Genomic DNA, 26623 nt, shown 5'->3' with positions numbered 1-26623 from the left:
CGTATTTTTTTATCATCAAATGTGATTGGTTATTGTGTTTCTATAGTAATAAATCAGTGGTGTAACAAAAGTTGTACACTAAAAGGGCACCTACCACTATATGCTTATATATATAAATATATATATACGTAGTGTATAAAATTCAAATTTATACAAAAAATAGATGATACAATTTTTTTACACAAATATAGTATTTTTATCATTATATGGTGATAGAAAAACATATTGAAACAAAAACAATATTATTGTTATTGTAATTTGAAGCTATTTTAGAACTTCTGAGTGAAAGACAGAGACTCATTACTTTATTGAGAATTATAGACATTAGGAAATGCTTAAATACATTTACAATACTTACATAAATTTCGATGAATGAGGTTAATTTTTAAGTCTCATGTAATTGAAATATCAATGTAAGTAAAATGATATGAAAAAAAATTTATATATATTCTTTATCTAACTTTATTTCATTTCAATATCAAATATTGAAATATATAAGTATTTTAGAAAATGTTTATTACTATTATTATACCATATTTTTTATTATTATAAATAATTTTATTTTATAAATATATAGAGAGACAAATTACCACACAATTTGTTTATATACGATAATAATAGTAAATATTATATTTACAGCAACCAATAAATTACTTATTAAGTCGGAGCACAAAGTAAAATGGCACGTAAAAAGAAAAACTCGCAAACGCCTACAAAAATATCAAATCGTAGAGTTACAATTAAAAAATCAAAAACAAAAAACACGTCATGTAATAAAGGATTACAATTAGTTAAAGCAAAGTATATGATAAATTATTATATTATGATACAAATGTTAATTGAAGAAGATATTTATATTTGTAATATTTTTTACAGTCACAAGAAAACACCAACATCTTCAAATGACAGTGTAATAGTTATAAGCGATGATGAAAATGAACATACCGAAAATGTTACAAGTTCGACTCAAAATAGTAACAAAAATGAAATTAATCATTCAAATATTGATCAAATTTGTAAATCATTTAATAATATTTTAAGTAAAGCAAATAAACATAATATTTCTAATATTATTGCTAATAGTATAGAAAATATTAAATTAAGAAATAGAAAAAGTAATACAAAATTATCTAATTTTGATGAGTCATGTTATATAGTTTCAGAATCCAAAAATTTGAAACCTAAAGTTTTACATACAAATTCTGCTAATCAAAGTATGTAAATCAACGAAATCATGATAATAATGTCTTTAATAATACATATACTTAATCAAATCTAATTTCAATTTCAGAACCTTCAAATAATACATCAAATGAATCTTTTGATGACGTTGTTGAGGTATGGTCATCTATAGACAATTCATCAACAGCAGAACCTATATCGGATAAAATAGACAAGAAAGATAACGTTTCAGATGAGGAAAATCGACAACTTTATACGCTAGATCTTAATGGAGATTCTAATAATTTAACCTGTTTAAAATCAGCTTCAAAAAAAGAACCTAAAAAGAAATTTAATAATGAAAAAGAACTACTATTTAATAAACCTGGATTACAATTACCTTATTGTATCAAACCAAAATTTTCTATTACTGTAACACCACAAAAAAATATGAAAAGGATTAGTAGAAAATTTTATAGTAAACAATCTAATAAAAACAAAGTACAATCTGATAAAGTAACTGAAGTAACACCGACTGAAGCTAAGAAATTAAGAGAAATAATTATTGATGGATGTAATGTCGCAATGGCGTAAGTAATCTCTAGTAGCACAAAATATTAAAAAATATTGAATACATGTGTATTTAATATTAAAAAGTTGTGGTGAATCTCTTTTTAATATTAAATACACATGTATTCAATATTTTGTGCTACTAGGGAATATTAAATTTTATGTTAAAAATATTTTATAATTGTATCTATAGAAAGTTATTATTATTTTCTTAGATACACACAGGGCAAAACATTTTCAGAAAAAGGATTGAAATTGGTAATAGACTATTTTAAACAAAGAGGACATTCTGTTAAGGTATTTATACCTCAAAATAAACGATCTCATTGTCATCGACTACTTGAAAAACTTTGGAAGGAAGGAACAGTTGTTTTTACACCAAGTCGAAGTATAGGTGGTAAAACTATTACTCCTTATGATGATCGGTAAGTTGTATGTGTAGATGTTTATACACATTTTTATGTTCACAATTTATGAATCTTTTTATTGTATATATTAATAATATTTATTTAGGTTTATATTGGAATATGCAACAATATGTAAAGGCATAGTTGTTTCTTTAGACCAATATAGAGATTTATATATGGAAAAACCAGAATGGCGTGATACTATAGAAAACAGATTATTAGCTCCAACTTTTGTAGGAGATTATATTATGTTTCCTGAAGATCCGTTAGGAAGGGGTGGTCCTACATTGGCTCAATTTCTAAGACATGATTCATAACATTTCTTTCAATTAAAAATTTTGATATGTAATTATCAATACAAAACTGGAATGATTTATAATTTTTTTTTTTTATATTCTTATTTTCTTATAAGTTTTTTTAATTAAGTGAATAAAATATTGTTTCCTTTTTTGTTATAATTCATATACAGAGTGAGTTTCGTAACATGAGGATTTCAAATAACATGTAAATTATTTGTTATACGGAAAAATGTTTCAAACAAAAGTTGGGTTTTCTCTGAGGAAACACAGAACTCTAATCTGTTTTTTATTATTTCTAATTTAAGATTTTCTATACCAAATGTAATAAATTAATAGTGTTATAAATACAAAACCAAAACGGGATCTATTATTTCTTTTTAATTATAGATAATAAATATGTACGTTATAATAAAATAATGTCCAAGTTAAATTTTTCTATAACTCACAAAATCATGCATAACATGAGTATTCCAATAAGAAAAAGAAAAAAAAATTTTATTTAAAAAAGAATCAGCAAAAATAAATTTATGTATTTTTTTATTGTAAATTCCAAATTCTATCAAACGATTTTTTGATTTATAAAAGTTTAAGTAACAGAAATGTAATCATGTATATACATATTCTATACTTACTATTATATTCTTTTACAACATGTGTGTATATATACATATATATTATTTATTTATGTATAATAATAAATTAAAAAAATCTAAAAAAAAAATACAAAAAATTATTCTATTATCATGATAGCAGTCTTAAATCATATTATTATAAATATTTATAAATCTATATCAGTTCTTATAAATTAAGATTTATTCCATGTTGGTATCGAACACCATTTGCGAGATTTACGAACAAAATCCATACTTTCTTGTGCTGCTTCACGTGCCAGTCGTTGCATTACATTTTCATCCTTTACATTTTGATGTGTATTTGATAAAACTGCTTCGTGTTCAAAAGCTGAACTTACAGCTGAAACGAAATTATTTTATATTAATTTGATATATATACATATAATATATACACAAGGTTTTAAAATCTTACTTGAATTGGCAAATAATTGTTTTAATACATATTCGTCATCAGAAACTTGTGGAGATTCTTCTATATGTGATTTAATTAAACGTCTTCCTATCAAATGCGATACATGCTCGCCTTCAAATAAAGCAGAAATATTATGCTTTTCTCTACGTGATTTCTTTTTTTGTGATTTTTATTACAAAGATTATCATGCAATTTTGTTTCGTTAATATTGTCAGTGAAACATTCAGTTTTTGTTTCCAATGTTAATTGACTAACTTCTGAAGTATCATCTTCTTTCGTATTATCTACAATTATATCAGATAAAGATGTTTCTTTATCAGAACTCGAATCAGTTTTAAGATCATCTTTTTTTGTATTTTTACCATCCAGTTCTTCTACTGTTATGCTACTGTATTGAGTACTTAAAATATTATTATTATTGTTATTACTGTGATTGGATAAAGTGCTAGTCTCATTCAAATTGACATTAACAGAATTAACTTCTTCAGATGTATTCAGATTATTTTCATTATTATGTAAATTATTAGTTTGTATTTTATTGGTAATGCTGATATTATCCTCTTTATCATCTATTTTCTTTGTTAGATCATTTGTTATCATCTGCTTACTTATATTTTTGCTAAGAGTCGAAGCCAGTTTTTTCATTTTTTTAATCTTATTCGAAGAAAATTTTAATGAAGTGGGTGTTAATTTAGAATCTTTAAACAAACGATCTGATTCAGACGATTGTCCATTTATAGGTTCATTGAGATTAAATAGTTCTACTAAATCTGTCGTTTTAAAAATTTTTCTTTGTCTTGGATCATCCAATACTTTATTTGAAAGCAATAATTTAAATATTTGTCTGTGATATATCTGTAAAAAAAAATGTATTTTTAATATTAAAAAAAAAAAAAGACAATGCAAATATATATATATGTGTTACCTTTTCTTCTATAGTACCAGCAGTTATGAGTCTGTAAATAGTAACATTTTTATCTTGTCCAATTCTCCAAGCACGTTCTCTCGCTTGTGTATCAGTTGCAGGATTCCAATCAGGATCGTAAATAACTACACGATCTGCTCCAGTTAAATTCACACCTAATCCTCCTACACGTGTTGTTAGTAGAAATATAAAATACGAGGTATTCTTTAAACATAAAAAGAAAAAAATAATTTTATTTATATTACTATCGACTTCAAACATGAGAAATAGAGAGAAAGAAAGGGAATAAATTATTATATATACATTATTAAAGGTGTAAATAGTTTCTTGACGTTGAGACATAGGTGTAGTACCATCCATTCTTAAATAAGAATAATTTTCTCGTTGCAATAAAGATTCCAAAATATGCATCATCTGTAAAAAAAAATAAATTATTATTATTCTGTATAGAAGTTTTTATATCTTATAATTAGATTGTTTATAATAAATATAATAAAAGAGCATACAAACCTGTCTTCCTTGAGTAAATAACAATACTCTATGTCCTTGCTTTTTCCATATTTTAAGTAAAGACTGTACTACAACCATTTTTCCAGCACGTTTCCAGTATCCAAATTTCTCTAAGTCTTCTTCTACCAAATCAATATCTGCATCTGAATCCTCCATATGTTTGTAAATATAAATATTGTAATAATTTGATAAATTTTATGTATGTCATAAATAAAATCATTAACTTTTATAATCTTACCATTTGATTTGTGTAAAGGTACAAGTCTGGATGATTGCATATTTTTCTAAGTGCAGACAAAGCTATCAACAAGCGAGCTCTGTATCTCCCAGTTTCTTGAAGTGAACTTTTTTCGTGTAAAACAAATGATACATCCTCTGATAATAAATATTTTTTATATAATTTTCTCTGTTCATCTGTTAAAGTACAAAATAATATCTGAAACATATATAAGAATAATATTCTAATACTGAGAATATAATTTTTTAATACAAGTATTAAAATAAACATACTTGTTCATTTTTTTCCGGTAAGTTAAGATGACGTTTTACATCTGCTTTAGTTCTTCTAAGTAAATAAGGTGTTATAGCGTCCTTAAGCATAGTTGCTATTTGTAATGCTGTAGCTTGTTGAATAGTTGTAGCATTGGCGTAACCACCACGAGTTATAGGTGCAGCACAATGCTCCAAAAATACAGGTAATGTGCCCAACTTTCCGGGTAAGATAAAATCAAATAGAGACCATAATTCTTTTAATGAATTTTGCATTGGACTACCAGTTAATAGTAAACGATGTGGAGTAGAAAATGCCTTTACTGCTTTGCTTATCTATAAAAATTATATTTCATAATTTATTTATTTATTTGGCCAAAAAAATATCATAAAATTATATATTATTCACCTTTGCTTGAGGATTTCTTATTTTATGCCCTTCATCAAGAATTACATAATGCCACTGAGTATTTATAAGTAAATCGTTGTGCTTAAGCATACCTGAGTACGATGTTACCAATATACCACCAGTTGTTAAGGAACTTATTAAACTCTCAGGATCCTCTAAGGATAAATAAAAGGATATTATTATTAAACAAAAATATACAACACCAACATATATATAAATACATTTATATTTATAATATTGTTTATATTATAAAATACTTACCATCATACGTTCCACAATGGTGTAGTACAGCAACTCTTAAAATAGGCCACCAGTCATGAAAATGTTTTACCCATTGCTCCATCAAAGTTGCCGGACAAATAATTAATGTTGGTCCCAGTCCTCTAAATCTATACACATTAATGGAAATTAAATATAAATCATTAAATACAATGTTCCATTAATTTTATTATATAAATGTTTACCTTCCTCCATCAGAAAGTAATTCACTGCAATCTAAACCAGCTAGAAATGCAATAACTTGTATTGTTTTGCCCAATCCCATTTCATCTCCTAGTAAACCACCTAAATTATGATTATGAAGCTCCCATAACCATTGGACAGAAACTTTCTGATATCTGTAGAAAAATTGAATAAATCATGTTTATTTATCTTTAATTATCATTATTTATGTCTATTTAACTTTATCTTTCAAAGATAATATTTTTATTTTTGTTATTATATTTATGATATTTTATATACTTATATAATCTTCTCCATATAGACTGAGGTACTTTAAATAGATTATCCACCATATGTACAGATTCATTTTTTATATTCTTATTTTTGTTTACTCTTTGTAAGTAAATCTGTTCATCCCCATCATCTAATACTAAACATATAAACCGTATAAGAAAATGAAGAGCACTTTACTTTTATATTATATTAATACATACTTTTCTTTGTACTGGTGCATTTGGATTTTGAACTATTACTATGTATCTTCTTAGAAGTAGTTCTTTTTTGTTCCATATCTAAGTAATAACATATTACATATAATATTTGGTTGATCTTACATTAGTACTAAAATTAATAATTTATAAGTTCTGTTTATATACAGATTGTTGCAATACAATCATATATATATATATATATATATATATATATATATATATATATATAACTTACCCGAATCTTCTTCATCATCACTAGGAAAATATTCACTTCCAGAACGATTCGTTTCATTGTCTGATATCACATTGTCTTTAGCATCACATTTTATAGATATATATTCCTTCTTATTTGCATTAGTAGAAGTATTAGCTAGATCTTTAACAGAATTTGTTTTCATTCGACTGGAACAAGATCTAGAATTATTATTTCTTAATTTTGACTTATTATTTTCTATCTTCATTTTTTTCTTTGGTATTGAATTATTTTCTTCATTATTTAACGGTGTTGACTTTTTTTTCAAATTTTTCTTCTGTTTAGCAAGTTCGGCTTGTCTTTGAAAATACGTTTGAAGATCCAATAAGTTAGATAATTTATCAGTAGATCTAGAAGAATATAAGAATTTATTTTTTGTTCAACATAATATTTAATTAAATATGATTGTGACATAAACATTTTATTTTACCCTTCTTCTGCTTTTGTATTATGTTTCTCAATTGCTTGAAATGGTGTAATTTCCCCAATCTTAACTTGATTTTGTAACGATTCTTTATCATTATTGCTCTTAGTAATAGTTGTTTCAATATTATTGATTGATACATCGTCTGGAAATGTGGACTGACTTGAATGTAACTTAGATAATTCTTCGATCTCCTTTGATGCTTGTTGAAGAATACTTTCTTCGCTTCTCACCGATATAATCTATAATAATAGATAATATTTCATAGCTTTGAAAAATATATACACTTACATTAACCCTTACATACACATGAACATGATATAAAGTTATAACATAAATAAGATTACACATAATCAAATAATTATTTTAAAATAATAACATTAATAAATAAAAATAATACCATTTTTATAATATAACAGCAACGGGTAATAATAATATTGATTTAAATCAATAACTGTATAAACGCAAGTATGAATTATTAAACATAAAAATCGAAAATATTTAATCTATAATTTGTAAGGGGGTAACAAACCTAACCTCAATCGATGAATTAATATCCAAATCTCGGGTAGTTTCGTTCAGTGTTTTCTTTTCATCAAGTTCATTTATTAATTCACAACTTTCCATAGTGTTATACATAAGAATAAATAGATATTAAATAAAATATTATAAATAATTAAAAAAAAAGTTTGAAATTCAGAATATAATTTCACAATTTGATGTTATTCATGAGGTAGAATTTGTTGAAATCTTTCACACACGCATTATACACATCTGATCTATGTTAAGTATACGTATACAAGGTGCCGGTGAAAACATAAAATTGACATAATGTAAACTTACTTTGACAGCTGAAGTTTACATAAATATCATATATTCGTATTATATAAATATTCAATAGAAAATCAATGATTGTTATTAAAATTTCTTCTAAAATAACTATTCATGTCAATTAAATTTGTTTTCCTAATAGATTTTTCTTGTGTATACATATGTCAATTGTGACTGAACTTTGCACTTTTGTAATTTATGCTAATACTTGCATTAGAATATTCTCGAACTATTATAACAACGCTTATATAGTTATTATAATTTAAATGATTACTATCTATTTTTCAGGTTCGTTTAAAATATTTTCTCAGAAATGGCGTTTTCTAAACCAACAGAAATTATTTTTAATTTAACAAGTGTGTACTTTCGATATCTTTATACTAATCCGATTAAAACAAAAGCTATTGCAAGGTAATTAGATTTATATATATATATATATATATAAATACACAACAATATGTTCATAAAGTATAATTGTATATAAATGTTTAATGTCATAAAAAAAAGAAACTAATAAAACTTTTTTACTTTTAGCTGCATTATCAATGCTTTGGGAAATCTAATACAACAAAAATTAAGTGGAAATAAATTTGTAGATGAAGATAAACTTATTGCATTTGGTCTTTTTGGGTAACTTATTTAGATTTTATTTATTTATACACGTATATGAGTCGTTCACAAGAGAAAATGATTAACTTCACTTCACTAAAATATTTTCAATTTTTAATTCCAAAACACTTGATTGTTGTTTAACTTCTTATAATATAAAAATCAATATATATATATATATATATATATATATATATATATATATATATATATATATAACTTTATTAATTTTCTCTACTTTCTGTTTTGTGTATATTATATTTGTTTTTAATATATCTCTTATAAGACATTTATAATTATATATTCTTACAGATTGTTATTAGGTGGTACCGTACCACATTTCTTTTATTCGTATACATCTTTTCTAGTAAAGAATCCGTTGACTTTACTTCTGATAGAAAGACTCATTTATACACCTTGCTTTCAAGCATTAACATTATATGCACTTGCTCGATTAGAGGTAAATTTAATTCAATTATGAATGATTGATATATAATTTTTTTAATATAAGCAAGTTAATATAGTATTTTATTATCATCAGGGTAAATCTCATAAAGATTCAAAGCAACAATTAAACAAACTTTATTGGCCCGTTCTTCTAGCTAATCTGAAATACGTGACATTACTTCAATACATAAACGTTAAATATGTTCCTATAATGGTATGTATATAAAAATTGAATTTAATATTAACCTCTCCCATCTCCTCCCTTTTATGTATAATAATCTTTTTCTACCACTTTCTTTTAGTTACGCACGTTAATATTAGATTTAATCAGTTTTATATGGTCAATTTATCTGACTAATAAATGTGAGAAAGTAGCAGCTGCTGGTGATAAGAAATCAAAAAAATAATATCTTAGTATAATGCTATTGATTTTAATTTTATCGTATAACTGTATAATAATTAAATAATTTAAATAAACATATTACGTATATATACATATATTTTAATAAATAAATTATTCATTAAAATGAATTTCATAAGATAATATTATATTATTTACCAATTATTTACAAATAAATGTAATTACTGGTGTAATAAATAAATGGTACTAATGTTCAAGTTTTGATTTAATCACACAACAACAATACAGAATATGTTACAGGAATATGATCAGGTATTATCAGATTTATATATATATATATTTGTTTTCTTTTAATGGTAATAACAATTGATGCAGTTAGATCATAAACAGCAAATATTGCTGTCAAAAGCTAGTGGTGTATTTTAGAATAACACGAAAGAAATTATACATATCGATACTTATCTATTTTAATTCTGATTCTTATAGGAAGCGTTTATTTGTAATAATAAAAGAAATTTTCATGATTTCATCTTAACTAAATATGAGATATATTAAGCAGCAAAAGATGATATAGCTAAAGAGATATACAGTAATCCCTCTATTTACACAGATATTTATTTCTATGTAAACAGTGCGTTAATAGAACTGTAGAAAGCTATTAAAACCAGGATTTGTTCCACATTTTCAAATATTTATTGTGCACTTACTGGGGTAGAAAGATAAGTTTATACGATTAAGAAAATTAACTATAACAGAAGATCCCCGAATATTTAATTTCACATAGCGCATAGCGATGACATTTGAGTTCTAGAAGTTAAAACGCATTAAAATAAATTCACGTAAATGGAGGAATAACTGTAGTTGAATAGACTATTATATGTATATGGAATTCTTTAAAGGCTTAAAAGAATGATCAATAGATAATATAGATATGTATAGTCATTATCACCACTGCGATTGACAAATATATTTGATAAGTTGTATCAGTCGTTATACAATAAACAAATATTATTTAGGACTGTGTAAAGTACTGTTGTAAATAGTTTTCAGAAAAAATATTTTTCCATGCGTGTGTCAATAAATTTTATTGCATTATTTTACTATCACGAATAGAAAATGAATTTTCTGTATAAAATTTCAGTAGAATGATATAAATATAATGATCATCTAAAACAATAATTATAAAGAGATATTAAATATTTTATATATGTTGTTGTTATAGTACTTTATTCAGCCCTAACATTATACAGGTCTCTTCTATTTATAAATAACGTAGATTTTCCAAACATGATTTTTTTTCAACCTTATACATACATCTTTAAGACTTAACTCTTGAATAAATAAGACTAGAGTCTAGTTATGTCTTTTGGTACGCTGCCTGGTCTTACAACCAAATAATATTTGACTTATTTACGTATAGGTAAGTGAAGTATTGCAAACAAATATTCATTGCTATGATTCCCTCTGTGCTTTGTCAAATATTTACCATGGACAAAGCTTATATATATATATATAATTTAATAAATAAATAAATAAATTAAAGAATGAACATTATTTTATCTATATTTATAAAAAGTAATTTAAACTAAATCCAATCAAATTGATGTCTTTCTAAAAAAATAGGCACACCTATTTTATACAAGTAATGGCAGGAAAACATTGCACAGAAAAAGTGATTTACAATCATTTTTCAAATAAATTCAATCTTTAAAAACATAATTTCTCACTAGTAATACATAAAATTTGACTAGCACGTGTTTGTATAACAAACAACTTTACACAATCAAGTAATTACTAAGTGTACATACATAGTATTATCAGTTAAAATGGAGAATTATTATTATTTTCCTCTTTTTTCATTTAGAAATAATAAAGATTAAATCATTATATAAATCCTTAAGGTGTAAAGATGTTTAGTATCAATGTAATTAATGATATAATCTCCTATTTTTATATTGCTTATACAATGTTAAAGTTTATGGTGTTGGGACACACATAATTCTTTTCTTATAAAGATTCCATTACTTCATGACTAGAAGATGTAACTTAAATACTTTTCTGCTTTCTTTTATAAAAGTCTCATCAGTTACGCATATTAGCATTATTATTAAAATATCATTTTTTCCCAACGTTTTAGATACGCGTTGTCGCGAATAAATTATAATAAAATAAATATATTATATTAACTTAGCTTTACTTTACTATACAAAGTGGTTTATAGTATTGTTCTGCCAAACTGCATGCATCGTATCGACTACAAATATGATCTATAATAATCTTAGTATTACTTTTTATTTTTGAAAAAAAAAAGGATCAATTATCCGGAAGGGGTAAAATACTAATATATTTCAATCAATAATATTATGAGATGAGAGCAACTATTATTGAGTATTACCAAGTTAGAAAGAGATTAAAGGGAGAGAGCAAATTTGTGTGTTTCATAATGAATTTAAAAAGATTTCAAACTATGTCTATCAAATTTGGAATAGAATAATATATAACAAATTATGGACAATCTCTTTGTTGTTGTGGTGTGTGTGTGTGTGTGTGCTATTATATAATCAAACAAATGAGCTTATTCCAAATTTGATACAATAGGAAAGGAATATTATGTGTTCTTTTTAAGGACAATTCGATTAATACGTTTCAACGCGTGTAAGATGGACTTCGACTCTTCGGAGAGCAGCTTGATCGACGACTTGGACTCGACCATTTACTGCGTCTACTGCTCTCTGAACTACTTGGTGATGAAGGCGGCGTTGGAGTTGGTCGATGATATGGAATCGGTCGTTTCCTGGCACTAAAATTAATGAGTGTAAATATCATGGCAAAAACGAGGGACTTATATAGCTCCAATGTGTGAATTCTGAATGAGATTGAATTATACTTATTATATATTACTTAATCAATTGTTACGGCATAGAAATATTATGAATTATATTTTAATAATCAATTAACACTAAATATCAATTATCATTCAATAAATTTTGATAATATGTTATCATATAAATATATATTACTTTGTTAGCATTGTTAAATATATATATACTATTCATTATTTAATTGTCATTTATTATTTCAATCGAACTGCCTTTTTTGCGAGCATGCTTATATGAAATGAATCATGCAATTTGTGAAAGTGAATCGTGCAAAAGAAAAATGTGTGTTACTTACCTTTGTCAAAATTATATAACTATATTTCTTTTTCTACTTATAAACACAGTGAAAAAAAATATGATTATACTAAAAAGAAGCTCTTAAAATACTAAGATAAATGAATATTTTATTTTCATGTGTTCGACTTTTAAAATAAAATAAAAAGGATTTCAATTTTCTACTGTAAATATTTCAATTTACAATAACTTATAAAGAAAATACACACATGCTACATCTACATAACATTTATAAAACAATAATGAGTATATATAAATATAAAGGAAAAATTATAATGAAACATAATCTGGTTTTTATAAAAAAAAAAGAAATGTATATATGCGAATACTGGGATACTTTGTTGATTTAGCCTAAATATTTTGTTGGACACATTGTAAGAATATTAGGAGAAGAAATGTACTCGGAATTACAACTAATTAAATATTGTAGAAAACAACTGCATTTACACTTATTTTAAAAGCGTATTAAATAAACAATTCAATATTTCTTTGATTTTCATTTATAATTAATTAAACTATGCAATTTTTCATGTATTATATATATTATATATATATGATAAATTTTGTTATATTGTTTCGTTAATTGTAAACTCCAAATGAAATGGCAAAATATTTCCTGTCTTAAAGAAAAAAGACCAATATGAAAGAGTTGCTATGTCAACTGTGTAGTAAAGTAACAAATATATCTGAGTGTAGCCATAGTTTTATCTTCTATGCCTGCTCCTCGATCTGTCCCTGTTTGACATAACAAACACAAAATAGTATTAGAGAAAATTACCTAATATAATATATAAATAACTTAATAAAAATATTTATAAAAAAGAGAGATAGAGAAAGAGAAAAAGAATAAGAGAAAAATTTGTAGACAAAAATTTGTTTATCATTTTGAATATATTTTTCAGAATTTTCTATATTTTATTTTTTTAAATATATTTATATAATGTACGCTAATGAATACAATGTAAATAATATCTATAAAATATGTAATTACAAATTTAAACATAACTGTAATAATCATGATGGAGGGAAAGGAAAAAATAAAAAATAAAAATATATTTTTAAACAAAAGAAAAAGCAATACTACGCGAGAGAAAGAGAGAAAGAGAGAGAGAGAGAGTTGATGATAAAAGGGATATTACAGATTTACCTTGGTGCATTTTTTGTGTGTAAACATATCGCTATGATAATAGCAAGAATTTTTTTTTTTTTTTTTCTAATTACATGATTTACCTTGTAATCCGACGTCTATCAAGAAAACTAGGTGAACCGTGACGACGTGGTATAGACGGTGAACGGGATCTACTAGAACCTGAACTGCTGGAAGTTGAGCGCGAAGATCTGCTTGATGCACTGCTGCTTGATCGTGTAGAACTTGAAAAACTTCGACGACTATGCCTTGTCGAACTAAACATAATTTTTTTATTTCAATTTCTAAATTAGAATAATAAATAGAAACTTGGATACTTTCAATACTTGATTTTGTTTTGCGATATAGATACTTCTACAGTAAAAGTAAATATCTGAGTATTACAAACATGTAAGAAAATACACAGTAGAGAGAAGAGTAAGAATTGTAAATATAAAAAGGATTTAATACCTGACAGAAGAACGCGATGTACTTCTACTTCTACTTCGTTTTTTTTCTCTCTTGACATTCTAGATGCTGATCTAGATCGGCTTCTTGATTTTTTCGATAACGAACGACTTCTGCATTTCTTAGATGCGGATCGACTCCTTGATTTTTTCGACAATGAACGACTCCTTGATTTTTTTGTTATCGAACAACTTCTGGATCCTTTAGATAATGATCTACTTCTTGATTTTTTGGATAAAGAACAGCTTCTGGATCTTTTTGACAATGATATGCTTCTACTTCTAGATCTTGACTTTTCAGGTGACTGAGAAGGTGATTTTTTAGATCTAGAAGGGGATCTAGATGGAGAGTGTTTTGATCTAGAGGAAGATCTTGATCTTGAAATTCTTTTTGAATGTGCTTGAAGAGAATTAGGTGATTTCTTTGATCTAGAAACGGATCTCGATGGTCTGTGCTTTGGTGATATTGATTTTTTACTACGAGCACGCGAATGCGATCTATTTCTTGATAAAGATCTTGAATGGTGTCTTGGTGATGTGGAAGACCTCTTCTCCAAAGATAACGACCTTGTATATGACCTCGATCGAGATCTGGAATATGATTTATCTCTCAAAGAATGTTTTCTAGCTATTGGAGAATTTCTCTTTGATGAACTTGGAGATCTAGATCTTGTATCGGATTTGTGAATGGTGTCGCTTGGTAAGGATGGTGGTGATTCGCTTGGAGATCTTAACTTTATCATAATATCTTTGTGAGAAATCATGGTAGATGGCGAGTGCGTCAAAGAATTACTTTTTGGAGAAGGTCTTTGGAGAATTATTGGAGAACTTTTCTTGGTATTACTAGAGCCTGAAGAAAATTGTTTTATTGTTGTCGTCGTTGGTGTTATTGATATTGTTGCAATTGTTGTTGAAATAATTGGTGACTTAGGAGTAGTTTTATCCAATGGTGTTTGCACTAAGGGCGGTGGTGATTCACTTGGTGATCTAATTTTAATTGCAGCTTCTTCACGAGTCAATGGTAATGCTGGTGAAGGTGATCGACTCGAAACCGGTGATTGTACAACAGGAAGCAGGTGTACAGGTGAGATTAATTTTTCTTTGGAAGAAGAAGAAGAAGAAGAAGAATTAGTTGGATCTTCAATTTGTTTTGGTGGTTCCACGGGCAATGCTATGTCGAAAATGGATTCTTCTTTCTTTTCCAATTTAACTTTAACAGGACTTATCACTTTTTTCCCTAATGTTTCTCTAGCCTTAGCAGCTAATCCACATTGTAAGCGTTTCAATGTGTTTAATTCTTTAATCTTTTCTTCATCCTCTTGTTTAGGTTCATCGTCCACTATATCACCTTCATCTTCGCTAGAAGATCTCAAACTTACTCGAGGAGTAATCATTTGCTGTATTTTTCTACTTTTTGATATTGATCGAGATTTTGGTCTATTATCACGGTCTCTCTTTTGTTGTTCACGCTTTTTCTTATCTTCTAATATATCCTTATAACGTTCTGGATGTCTATGCACCGGTGAATAACTCAAAGACGATCGTCTAGATCTACTTTTTGATCTAGTACGGCTTCTACGACGTTCCTGTGATTTATCTCTTCTTTCCTTTGGTCTTCTTGGAGATCTAGATCTTTTACGAGAATCTGATCTCCTACGTCTATGTATTGGAGATAGTCTACGTCTTGATCCATAACGATCATATCTTGAACGACTTCTACTTCTTGATATAGAAAATCTGTTACTGTGACGTCGTGGTGATCTTGAAATTCTCCTTCTTCTTGGTGATGACGTAACGCGTCGTGATCTCGAATATCTTCTCGGAGATCTTCCTCTATCCGTTCTTCCTCTAGACGGAGATCTATGACGTCTAGGTGGTGGAGTTTTATGTATTATTGGTGGTGACTTGTCTTTTTTATCCGCATTAATAGTTTTCTTTGCAGATGATTCCCTTTTCTTTATTGGCGGTGTTTCATTGCGAGACGATCTTTCCACAGGTTTTTTTTGGAGACCTATTTGCTTTATATTCTTTCGTAATATTTTCACTTTCATCGATTGCGGCATTCTTCTCTATAACGACTTTATCATGTTTTGCACTTTTCTTTGGCCTCTCTGGCGAACTAAAATAAATTTACAAATAATATAATTAATTTTATTTATAATCAAATTTAAAAGAGTATTTATATATTAGATATAGAATAGAAAATATTTCATTTACTTGTCTGTAGAGCTATCCGTTGACTGATGTTTCCTCTTTAGCGCTGCTTTTTTCTTCTATAAAAAAATAAAATATATATTAATAGAAATTATAAAACTAATAATCTTACATCAATCATGCAACTGCTTATTCTTAGGAATCTGCTTATTCCTATAATATTTTTAATATTTTTGTTTTTCTTTAATACATTAATGTTTTTTCTTCCTTTTCTAATTATGTTTTTTAAATAGATTAACTTAAAACGTTGATGATAATAATACATTAACGATATTGAGACGGAAGCTAATTATAACTTAAATAAAAAATAAATAATATATATACATCCAATATCTTTTATAATATGAATATTTGTTTAAGAATAAGCAATTTCCTAAACTAAATTATTGCATAATAATAATAATAGATAGTGCTTTTTACAAAACGAATATGTGAAATATACATAAACACAATCATAAAAATTCGTACACATTCGTACAAATAATAAATTTGTTTAATACGTATAATACACGAGTAGCGGCATATCTGGTACTCACTTAGGGAATGTATCCTGTCAAATGGCGCTGATAATTACAAACATACCGAGATTTATACTTAGAAATAATGACTGTTAACTTGAAAAATCAGAGAAAAATGTTAAAAGATAATATAAATAGAGCGAATCACGAATCGTATCAGATTAGAAAATAAATATAAACAATAAAAATATGTGAATAAAGTTTGATGTAAATTCGCAACTAATTTAATATAAACAAAATGAAAATTTTGCATGCTGTGGCATTACATGCTTCACCTTTTCTGCGTTTGCTCGTTTATCGTGTATCCGTATTCATGCGTGCGTTATAGAAAAAGAGCAGGGGAAATTTTGCACATACTATTTCTTTTTTTTTTCTTTTTAGTTTTTTAAATCTTTTTTTAAATATTATAACATTATTTCATACCTCGGATTTTTCTTTTCCTTCAGCTTTATTTTTCTTCTTTTTCTTCTTCTTCTTCTTTTTTGATTCAGCTTCGGACGAACTATAAGAATCACATAAAATAATATTAGATTCTTTTTTCTCTTTTTTTAATTCTGTATGTATTCTATATGCATTTTATTACATCCCGAAGGTTACAAAGCTTCCGTCTCTACAACTCTCTAATATAATTTCTTACTTTTCTCTAATTCGATTCTCACTTCCAACTTGAACTTTCTGTTTCTTATTTGACCATAACTATAATTTTATATTTTCATGTAAATATTTGTATAATAATTACCAGCTTTCTTCGGTATCATCGCTGGAATCACTGTCAGAAGAACTGGCCTCTACCTTTTTGTGTTTTTTCTCTTTTTTCTTTTTCTTAGATTTTTCTTTCTTCTTAGACGTTCTTGGAGATTCTGACCTATGAAATTCATATTGCATTAGACTAAAAGATTCTCCGTAGATAATTGTTATGAATTTATTTTTAATGATATTTATATATATATATTTATTAATTCTTGCAGTGGGCGTCTTCCTGTCGACAAGTGCATACCTTGTGCTGACAATAAAGAAAGCCTTTGTAGTATATATATATGTATATATACTTGTGTGTCAAACGAGTATTTCACTCTGACTCTGCATAAGCTACCTCTCATCACGCTTAATATTTTTAATCACATGTATATAATAACAGCGAATAATAATCGAGAGAGAAAATATATTGTCAATGAAATTTTACACACTAAATTCTTTGAGTATTGGAGTTATAGTCCAAAAATTGAAAAATAAAAAAAAAAATAAAAAAAAAAAAGATTAAACAAAAATATCGAACTTACATAATAATTTTTGGTAGTGCAGTGTATAATAATTAATTTGATAAATAATTTCACAGTGAAGATTAATGTATCACTGCAATTCCAAGTGAAATAAAATAAAAAAGACGTAAAACAACGATAAATGCACAGGTGAAAAGTCACAATGTTCCAGCTATACATGGCTAATGAATTGACTACATAAGTATTTGTTTGCTTTTTTAAATATATTCTTTTTTAATTATTTATTAGTGTTTGAAAGATTTAGTTTTTATTTCATTGCCTCTTCTAAAAACACTTTCTACACACAAATCCTATAAATAATAATAATAATAATAAAATTAAAAATCAAAATGATGATAATAATAATAATAATAATAATAATAATAATAATAATAATAATAATAATAATAATAATAAATAAATAAATAAATAAAATCTTTCTTTGTATAGAAAACTAAATCTTTCAAAAAAAAATTTGAGAAAAAGACAAGTATACAAAGTATGAGGAGTATTGTTATAATATGGGATTAGCATTACCTTGATAACCATCGATAGGGACGGACTTGTCAGAAAAAAATAGAGAGATGACATTAACAACAAGCTTTATCGATAACAACAACAAAGATAGAAATGCATGAATGTAGTACGCAACATAATTGTGCGTTATATTAAACCTGTGCTTAGTGTTGTACGCCAGGTAAATGTTTGCCAATGATATTTGGAATGATGTTGTTTTAATTATTTAGAGATTGAAATCAATGAAAGATAAGATAAGAGAAGAGATATGTATTATTATTAATTAGATTTAAAACAAGAATAAATAAAATGCAACAAACATTTACCTCTAAGGAAAAATCATTGCAATAAATGGAATAATATCAATAATAATTTAAATTTCGCGCCTATTCATTTTGATAAAAGGACACCTTAATACTCAATGAAAAAAATGCAACAATTTGACAATTTCTTTCGCGATCAAAGATCAATATTATTTATTGAAACGTTAATTTTGTTTTGTTCGTTAAATGTACGCGACATCCATACTTACCAACTAAAAGCCTATTAGATAGGCATTCAGTCCTCCTTAGTTCTGTTTGAAACAGAGAAAGTTGTATGGGGCATGAAATAGTAGGCGAGTAATGATTCAGAATCCGATAAGTTGACGTGTAATAATAAGCAAATGAACGAGTGGATAATTGCGATAAATGAATAATTAATCAAGGAAAAATATGAAGGGAACTACAAGGAGTAAGGATTGTGCAGTCTTGGAGCCTCGACTCGTATATGTCATCGCGTTAATGCTATTAAGGGATATAGAAAATTCTTATTTGTTCTGTTTCTAATATTTTTCATAAAAATTCATTAATGATGGCATAATATCAATATATAATCCAATAAATTTATGTGTGCGTGTATATATATATATATTTTTTTTTGTTATAAAAATATTTATATAAATACACATATATATACTGTTTCGTTCTTTGCCTTCTCACACACACACTTATATATACACGACGTGCGTGTATATGTTGTGTGTGTGTACACATCTAACAATAAAATATAGCAAACATCCGAGTCCAGTCTCCATTGACTTCTGCACAGTTTATTGTTTTATACCTTTCTTTTTTATGCTTCTTTCCTTTTTTCTTCTTGGATGTGCTACCAGAACCTTTTCTTTTATTCTTCTTTTCTGGAGCAGAGGTAGTATCCGGAGCAGGGCTAGGAGTACGAACTAATTCGTAAACCTTGTTCGCCGCGGCTCTTGCTTCGGCTTCTCGTGCTCGTCTTTCTGGATCTAGGCTACTTCCTTCCACGAAGTATTCTGATATTCCAAAGGCTTCCCGTAATTTAGCGTTTTTTTCTTGTTGTGCCTCAGCTATCTGATGCGTTTCTCGAACGCTGCAATTTCATCAAAAATAAATAATAAAGAATAATAATAATAATAATGTAAATATTGTAACAATTTGACCATATCAAAAGACAAAATAATAGCAATAACGATACTAATAGAAATAATTTCAATATTAGCATTTTTTCATCAGGTCGATAATAATAAAAAAAATAAATTTACAAGAGATAATAACAATAACACTATTATAACAACAACAACACAATAATGACCATCGCGATTTTAAATATAAAGTATAAACCTACCGCGATGATATTTTAACAGTCATTGTTGATAAACTGTTTCTTCTCTGTATTATTATACCTATTATTGTTAATACTATAATTATTATTGTTGTATTGAAATATTCACTGCCGTTTTATTCGAATGGATAGATCAAAGAAACAAGAGAGGATCAAACGGAACGGTTGGATATTATTAAAGAGATTCCAATAATGATGATGGATAACAATGACGAAGATTACTAGTGGCAAAAAGGGAAAAGGTAGTAGTGGGTAGTGCTGCTGCTGTAGGTGGATTTGGATGAAGAGGAGGAGTATGAGGACGTGGAGGAGGAAAAGTGACATAACACAGATAGATATACATATATATAAAGAAAGAGAGAGAGAGAGAGAGAGAGAAAGAAGGGGGAGAGGGAGAAAGAACGTAGAATACCCGAGGAACCGCCGAACTGTTTCCCTTCTTTGCGGGGAATGAAAGCTTCGAACGACAAGAGATTGGAGTAGGGGTAAAGGGTGTAGCGAACTAGGGGTGGAGGAGAAGAGAACATTCGAACCACCCCTACGCCAACGCTCACGACTCTACGGATCAATACAATCCAGCTGGTGGTATACACTTTTCCGCTATCCCTTTAGCACCATTCGTTTGTACATACGAATAAATTCAAAATTCGATTGGTCATTGGAAAAAAAATTATTTATTTATTTTTATTTTTGGTGTATGTGTGTGTGCACGCGCGTGTTTTTTTTAATATTTTTTTTTCTTGAAAGTATTTCATATTCAAAATTTTGTAATATCAAAATGTCCCTCAAAAATTAAATCATTAGATTTCTTCTTTTTATATATATATAAAAATAGAAAAATACTTTTTTTTATACAGAATAATTTTTTATTTATTTATCAAATCGAATATTATTATTTTGTATCTCTCAACGAAAATTTTATATAAATTAATTTAAACATACCAAGATTTACAATGAATAGAATAAGATTATATTATTATAACTTTAACGTTATATGAATTATTATAGAGAAAATAAATAAAAAGAAAGAAAACAAAAAACAGTTAATAATTGTATTGTTCTATTAGACCAAAAACAATGGAATATCGCTAAAAGTTTACCTAACAACGGAGCGAACATTGTTTCCCCGTCCGGCAAGAAGATGCAGTTGTATACGTTGACAACAACAACAATGTTGTCGCATTTGTAATTGGGCACGTTTCTTTTCATTTAAAGCTTGCAGTTTACGTTTACGACCACGTTTGAAAACTTTTTGTCGATCGAGGAAAAAATTACCACGCCATAACGTTTCAAAAAACGCACGACCATCTGCTGGCCCTCGTCCACGGGCTACTTTTTGCGTTGATGTTGGTGTTGTTGTAGACATAGTCATTACCTTTTCTAATGGTATAATATATAAAAATAACAACTTCGTTTTTGAATAACTAAAAATAGTTATTGAAGTTGCTTTTTCAAATAAATATTGCTATGTCTTTATTTCTTCTTTTTGAAATGTTATTTTTTAATCCTTTTTTTTTTTTTTAATGTTTAATTGTATTTGCGTTTAATGCATAGAATCTTCAAATTCGTTGAAAATAAATTGATCTTCCTTCGGTTATATATAATCTTAATTATGAGATAAAAATTTAAACAAATATATCCTTGTTTGAATTTTCAGTAATTAAAGAAGATATTTTTCTTTTATTTCTTCATTCTCTCTTGCAGGATATTTTTTGTAATATTTATACATATATATATATCTGTGTCCAATATACATACAAATAAACTCTTCCTCTCACAAATTCTATTTCAATTAATTGAAAATAAATGAATCTTCGATTATATTTAATCTCTATTATAGGAGATTAGAAAGAGAGTAAATGTTTCAGTTTGAATGTTACAATTAGTATCAAGATGATGAAGATGATGAGATTGAAAAAGACACACATCAAATGAAACCCAGTTTGATATGACAGACATTTGTAATAGTTCAGATAATAAGAGAGAGTAAGAGACGAGTGTAACAAGACTATGAATAGGATAGCGAACGTAATGCTTTTCCTTCCTTTATTGTACTCATTTCATACCCCCGCGCGCACACACACGAAATATATATATATACACACAAACGTACACACACACTCAAAGAAACTTCCAAGAAAGCCTTTTGTATTCGAAATCTTCTTGCTTTTGCTGGGTAGAACAATTATTTGCTGAGAACGCCGGAAACGTTTGTGTGCAATGTTACTTTTGGATTTATTTTCTTCATCCAATATGTATCTATATATTCTTCTTTCTTGTCTTATTTTATTTATCTCAATCCAGATTTTTTTATCTCAACAATTTGATATCCTCTTCATTATCATTTGTAATTATATTTTTACTATAATTTCATTCACACAATATTTACTCCTTATTTTTTATAATGATTTTCTTATCGCATATATATATATATATATATATAATTATTTTGTTATATGTATGTTAATTATACACATACAGACGCTAACATTATTAGATCATTGAGATCGCCAGCTTAAATAATAAGGAAGACATTGGATCAGGCACACTAGCTATTGTCGAATCCTTTATTTTCGGATATCTGGAACGTTAATATTACTCATCTCGTCGTCATTAATATTTATCGACGTGTTGAACATTCTTCTTTCTTCACATATATTATCAACATTCTCTGCCAAATATTCTTCTCTTTCTTCTTTTTTTGTATCAAATAGAAAACCTTCTTACTATTCAGAATATAAATCAAATATTACGATTTATATTTTTTCTTATAGAAATTTCTTTGAATTTTTGTATACAAGATTTTTCGAAGAAAGATGCTTCTGTTCACATTAGAAATATCACTTTTTTTATTAGCACGTTCATTAGAAATCTAACGTAGCACTTTTCTCAACACGATTTTAACACTTAATATCTAGTATATACATAAGTATGTATATATATATATATATGTATATATGTATGCGTATATATATATATGTATCTAGGATCTATATATGTATATATATCGATATTATGTGTATATATATAATATGGTAATGGAAGACTTTTGTGATTTTACGTTAATTTTACGATTACATTATGTTTATGTTAATTTCTGTCCTTTGTTTTGTTGATCCTTTCAATGTTCAATATTTCTATGATGGTTTCGTCGATATTTCTTGACGCATAGCGTCGCATCTTCGCGATCCATTCTCGCACTGCGATAGCGTCCTTCGAATGATAGAATAAACTCGTATCGTCGTCTCTTACAGATCCCTCCAACTACCCCCTTTTTCTTCACCCATCTCCATCTCCCCAACTCTCCTCCACCCTCCCTTCCTTCTCGCGATTAGCGCCGGCGCTATAGAATACGTCGATATGACCCAAACAAGGAAGGAAGGAAAATAGGGTGTATGCACAACCCCTTTAATAATCTTTCAATTTTAATTAATTGATTAATCTATCCTATTACTAGAATAACAGAAAGAGAGAAACAGAAATTTCTATTCTTGATAAAATATTGTATTACTAATCCAAATGATATTAATTATTTTATGAAATTGTGAATTTTTATTTAAAAATATACTAATTAATACACATAGCTTTCTTGCTGGTATGAATATAAATATATGAATGATTTGTATAGGTCTTATCTGTACAAATCATTGATTATATATTTGTTTGAAAAACGTAAATTCTGTCTATATTATTATATAAATAATATTATTGTCATTAAATTGCAACAATATTTTAGAATATGAACACAGTGTCAGATATGAATCCTATAACGATATAAATTTATGTGCAAAAGGCCTTGGAAAGAAACCTTTTAAATCTTCTGCAGAACAATCACACAAATATATTCGATTTTATCCAAGTTAACGTTCAGAAACGATAATAATACTTTTTTAAACGATTAAACAAAAATATTGTTGGAATAATAAAAAAATATAATAGTAATTTCTTGTATTTAAATTATAAAAATTTTGATAATTCTAAAAAATAAATATTTAAAGAAATGTTTGATAGTATAGGAAAAAAGCTTACTTTATACGGCCAAATTCGTCACGTGGCGTATTTGTCTTCATCTCTGTTCCCATTAACATCAAACGGTAAGATTCAACTCTCTTTGTTACTTCTTCATTCGTGAATCTGTAAAAATAAATTTTATAATCGTTAGTAAATTTTTAATTAACATAACATATATATATATACGTATATACATACTAAAATTTAACTAAATAATTGTAAATATTAATAACTAAGTAAACAAATTGCAAAATAGCAAAAAAGTCCTATATAATACTCTCTTGTTTTTATTGATATTAAAATCAGATTATGCTTGCATATTAAACATTATTATGCAGGGTGATTCTTGAAACTAGAATAAGCTATTGTTTTTTTTTTTTTTAAATAAAAATCGAAAAAAATTATATGACATAATACGTCCTAACTTCCTATTTTCTTATTTTTGATGTGAATACAATAATGCACATACACTGATATAAAAGGTCAAATATCTCGTACAGTATGAATATTTTGATAATGTTACATTAATACTTTTATCCACAGAATAACAAAAGGAATAAATTTCTTTAAAAAAAAAAAAAAATTAGATTACATTAAAGAATGAAGTACAATTGCACCTGGCAGATGCATTGGTGCATCCAAATAAAAAATAAGAAGTTAGGCTGTATTATGCTATCAAATATGTTCATCTATCATTTTTTCTATTTTTACTTTAAAAAAGAACAATAATTTATTCCAGTGTCAAAAATCACCTTATACAAAGTAAACATTTTTGTAATTTCACCTTATCAACGATGAATGATTATAAACAAATATAAATAATAAAAGTATAATAAAAAAAAATAGCATAAAAATATATCTACCCTTGTTCCTCCAAAAGGTCTGCAAATTCTGCGCATCTAACTTCAACTTTTCTTTTTCTGACATGATCGAGAATCTCTTTATTAGGTTGTTTATTTATTTGCTCTATCTTTCCTTCATCAGTTTTGTAATTAACTTTGTCCTTCGTTTTGCGTACAATAGCCCAGTTTCTTTGAACATGTCCATTGGTTCCAGATCCACGAGGTGTTTGTAGGCCGATACCATTATACATTTTATAGCCTAAGTAATAAAAATTGTTTATATATATATATAAACTATTTATTATATAATACATATATTATTATATGATAACACTAATTGAATATAAGTAATTTATTATTTGTAATATCTACTATTTTTTCTCTTTCCTTTTTGTATTTTTTTAATTAGTTAATTTTATAACCTAAAAATTCTATCTTTTGCAAATATAATCTATACAGTTATATGAATACTCTTAAATATTTTTATCCATTAAACTTTATTTAATATTAAAGTAATGTGTGTCACGAATATATATATATACACACGTGGAATAGGGGGAGGGGGGTCTATTAATCAAAAATACACTACATACCTAGAGAAAAAAGAGAAAGAGAGGGGAGAGAAAGAAAGACAGAGAGAAAGAGAGAGAAAGAAAAAGAGAAAGAGAGAGAAACATTTAGAAATTTACTATTCCATAAATTAAACTTAATCTATAAAATAAATAATATTGTGTTATGTAAATAATAATTAGCTACCTAGTGATAAAAAAGTGATTTAAAAAAAAATAACATATAATATGAAGAAATAGAGAGAACTAAACGATAGGTTAGAATAAAGCAAACGCAAATTATTGATCGAATAACTTCTGACGCAAATACATTTTAAATAACTTACGTTTCAAACTTCAGCCGAGTTATTGCGTAGAAATCAATGAAGATATCGAGAATTCTACCTATGTTATATACAGATCACTTAAACTTATATTCAAGAATGATCAATCCCGAAAATAAAGCGCGAATAACACTCCACGTTTTGTACAGCGTTGCCGTTATAACATAACTATTAGCAAATTTTATCGCAAGATGGCACCATTAAACTTTACAAGAGATCACGTTATTAGTGCGCATGTCAACAATTATTTTACGTTTCAAGAAGAAAAGTTTTATATTCTAATTAATTTTAACGAA

The 26623-nt window shown here is 26.9% G+C and overlaps 4 protein-coding genes across 7 annotated transcripts; 2 read left to right on the top strand and 2 right to left on the bottom strand.

Moving 5' to 3' along the window:
• The first annotated feature begins 42 nt into the window (after positions 1-42).
• LOC107065513 (uncharacterized) lies at positions 43-8665 on the top strand. Of its 4 annotated transcripts, XM_015319269.2 has the most exons (7): positions 61-413; positions 640-801; positions 877-1016; positions 1158-1214; positions 1292-1751; positions 1947-2156; positions 2245-2800. In XM_015319269.2, the coding sequence occupies exons 2-7, from the start codon at positions 680-682 to the stop codon at positions 2453-2455; spliced, it is 1200 nt and encodes a 399-aa protein (XP_015174755.2). In that variant the 5' UTR covers positions 61-413; positions 640-679; the 3' UTR covers positions 2456-2800. The 4 variants fall into 4 exon arrangements, with proteins under 4 accessions (XP_089033917.1, XP_089033919.1, XP_089033918.1 ...); XM_089177793.1 differs by lacking the exon at positions 2245-2800 and adding an exon at positions 8543-8665 and having other exon boundaries at positions 54-413; positions 877-1214; XM_089177792.1 differs by having other exon boundaries at positions 60-413; positions 877-1214.
• On the bottom strand, positions 3112-8100 carry LOC107065511 (uncharacterized). The gene is given in 16 exon segments (XM_015319266.2): positions 3112-3409; positions 3482-3646; positions 3649-4336; positions 4407-4610; positions 4710-4820; positions 4917-5066; positions 5155-5352; positions 5427-5741; positions 5815-5969; positions 6076-6203; positions 6279-6431; positions 6556-6685; positions 6750-6827; positions 6982-7349; positions 7430-7665; positions 7961-8100. Coding segments are annotated over 16 exon segments (3348 nt in total). The 5' UTR covers positions 8063-8100; the 3' UTR covers positions 3112-3242.
• LOC107065515 (peroxisomal membrane protein 2) lies at positions 8543-9808 on the top strand. The gene is made up of 5 exons (XM_015319275.2): positions 8543-8665; positions 8789-8884; positions 9176-9323; positions 9405-9524; positions 9613-9808. Exons 1-5 carry the CDS (start codon positions 8568-8570, stop codon positions 9715-9717), a joined length of 567 nt encoding a protein of 188 aa, XP_015174761.2. The 5' UTR covers positions 8543-8567; the 3' UTR covers positions 9718-9808.
• Positions 9809-9918: 110 nt separating this feature from the next.
• LOC107065510 (Serine-arginine repetitive matrix 2/3/4) lies at positions 9919-26503 on the bottom strand. The gene is given in 12 exon segments (XM_015319263.2): positions 9919-12471; positions 14075-14248; positions 14442-14484; positions 14487-16434; positions 16436-16556; positions 16655-16710; positions 17593-17671; positions 17909-18034; positions 20049-20330; positions 24612-24716; positions 25457-25694; positions 26331-26503. Coding segments are annotated over 11 exon segments (3318 nt in total). The 5' UTR covers positions 25687-25694; positions 26331-26503; the 3' UTR covers positions 9919-12317.
• Positions 26504-26623: the final 120 nt, after the last annotated feature.

The sequence above is a fragment of the Polistes dominula genome, unplaced genomic scaffold, assembly GCF_049000335.1.
Source record: "Polistes dominula isolate Pdom_NZ unplaced genomic scaffold, Pdom_raw_medaka contig_24, whole genome shotgun sequence".
In the NCBI taxonomy this organism is placed as follows: Eukaryota; Metazoa; Arthropoda; class Insecta; order Hymenoptera; family Vespidae; genus Polistes; species Polistes dominula.
Note: the sequence above shows the minus strand (reverse complement) of the source record. Positions and strands in the feature narration are given on the sequence as shown.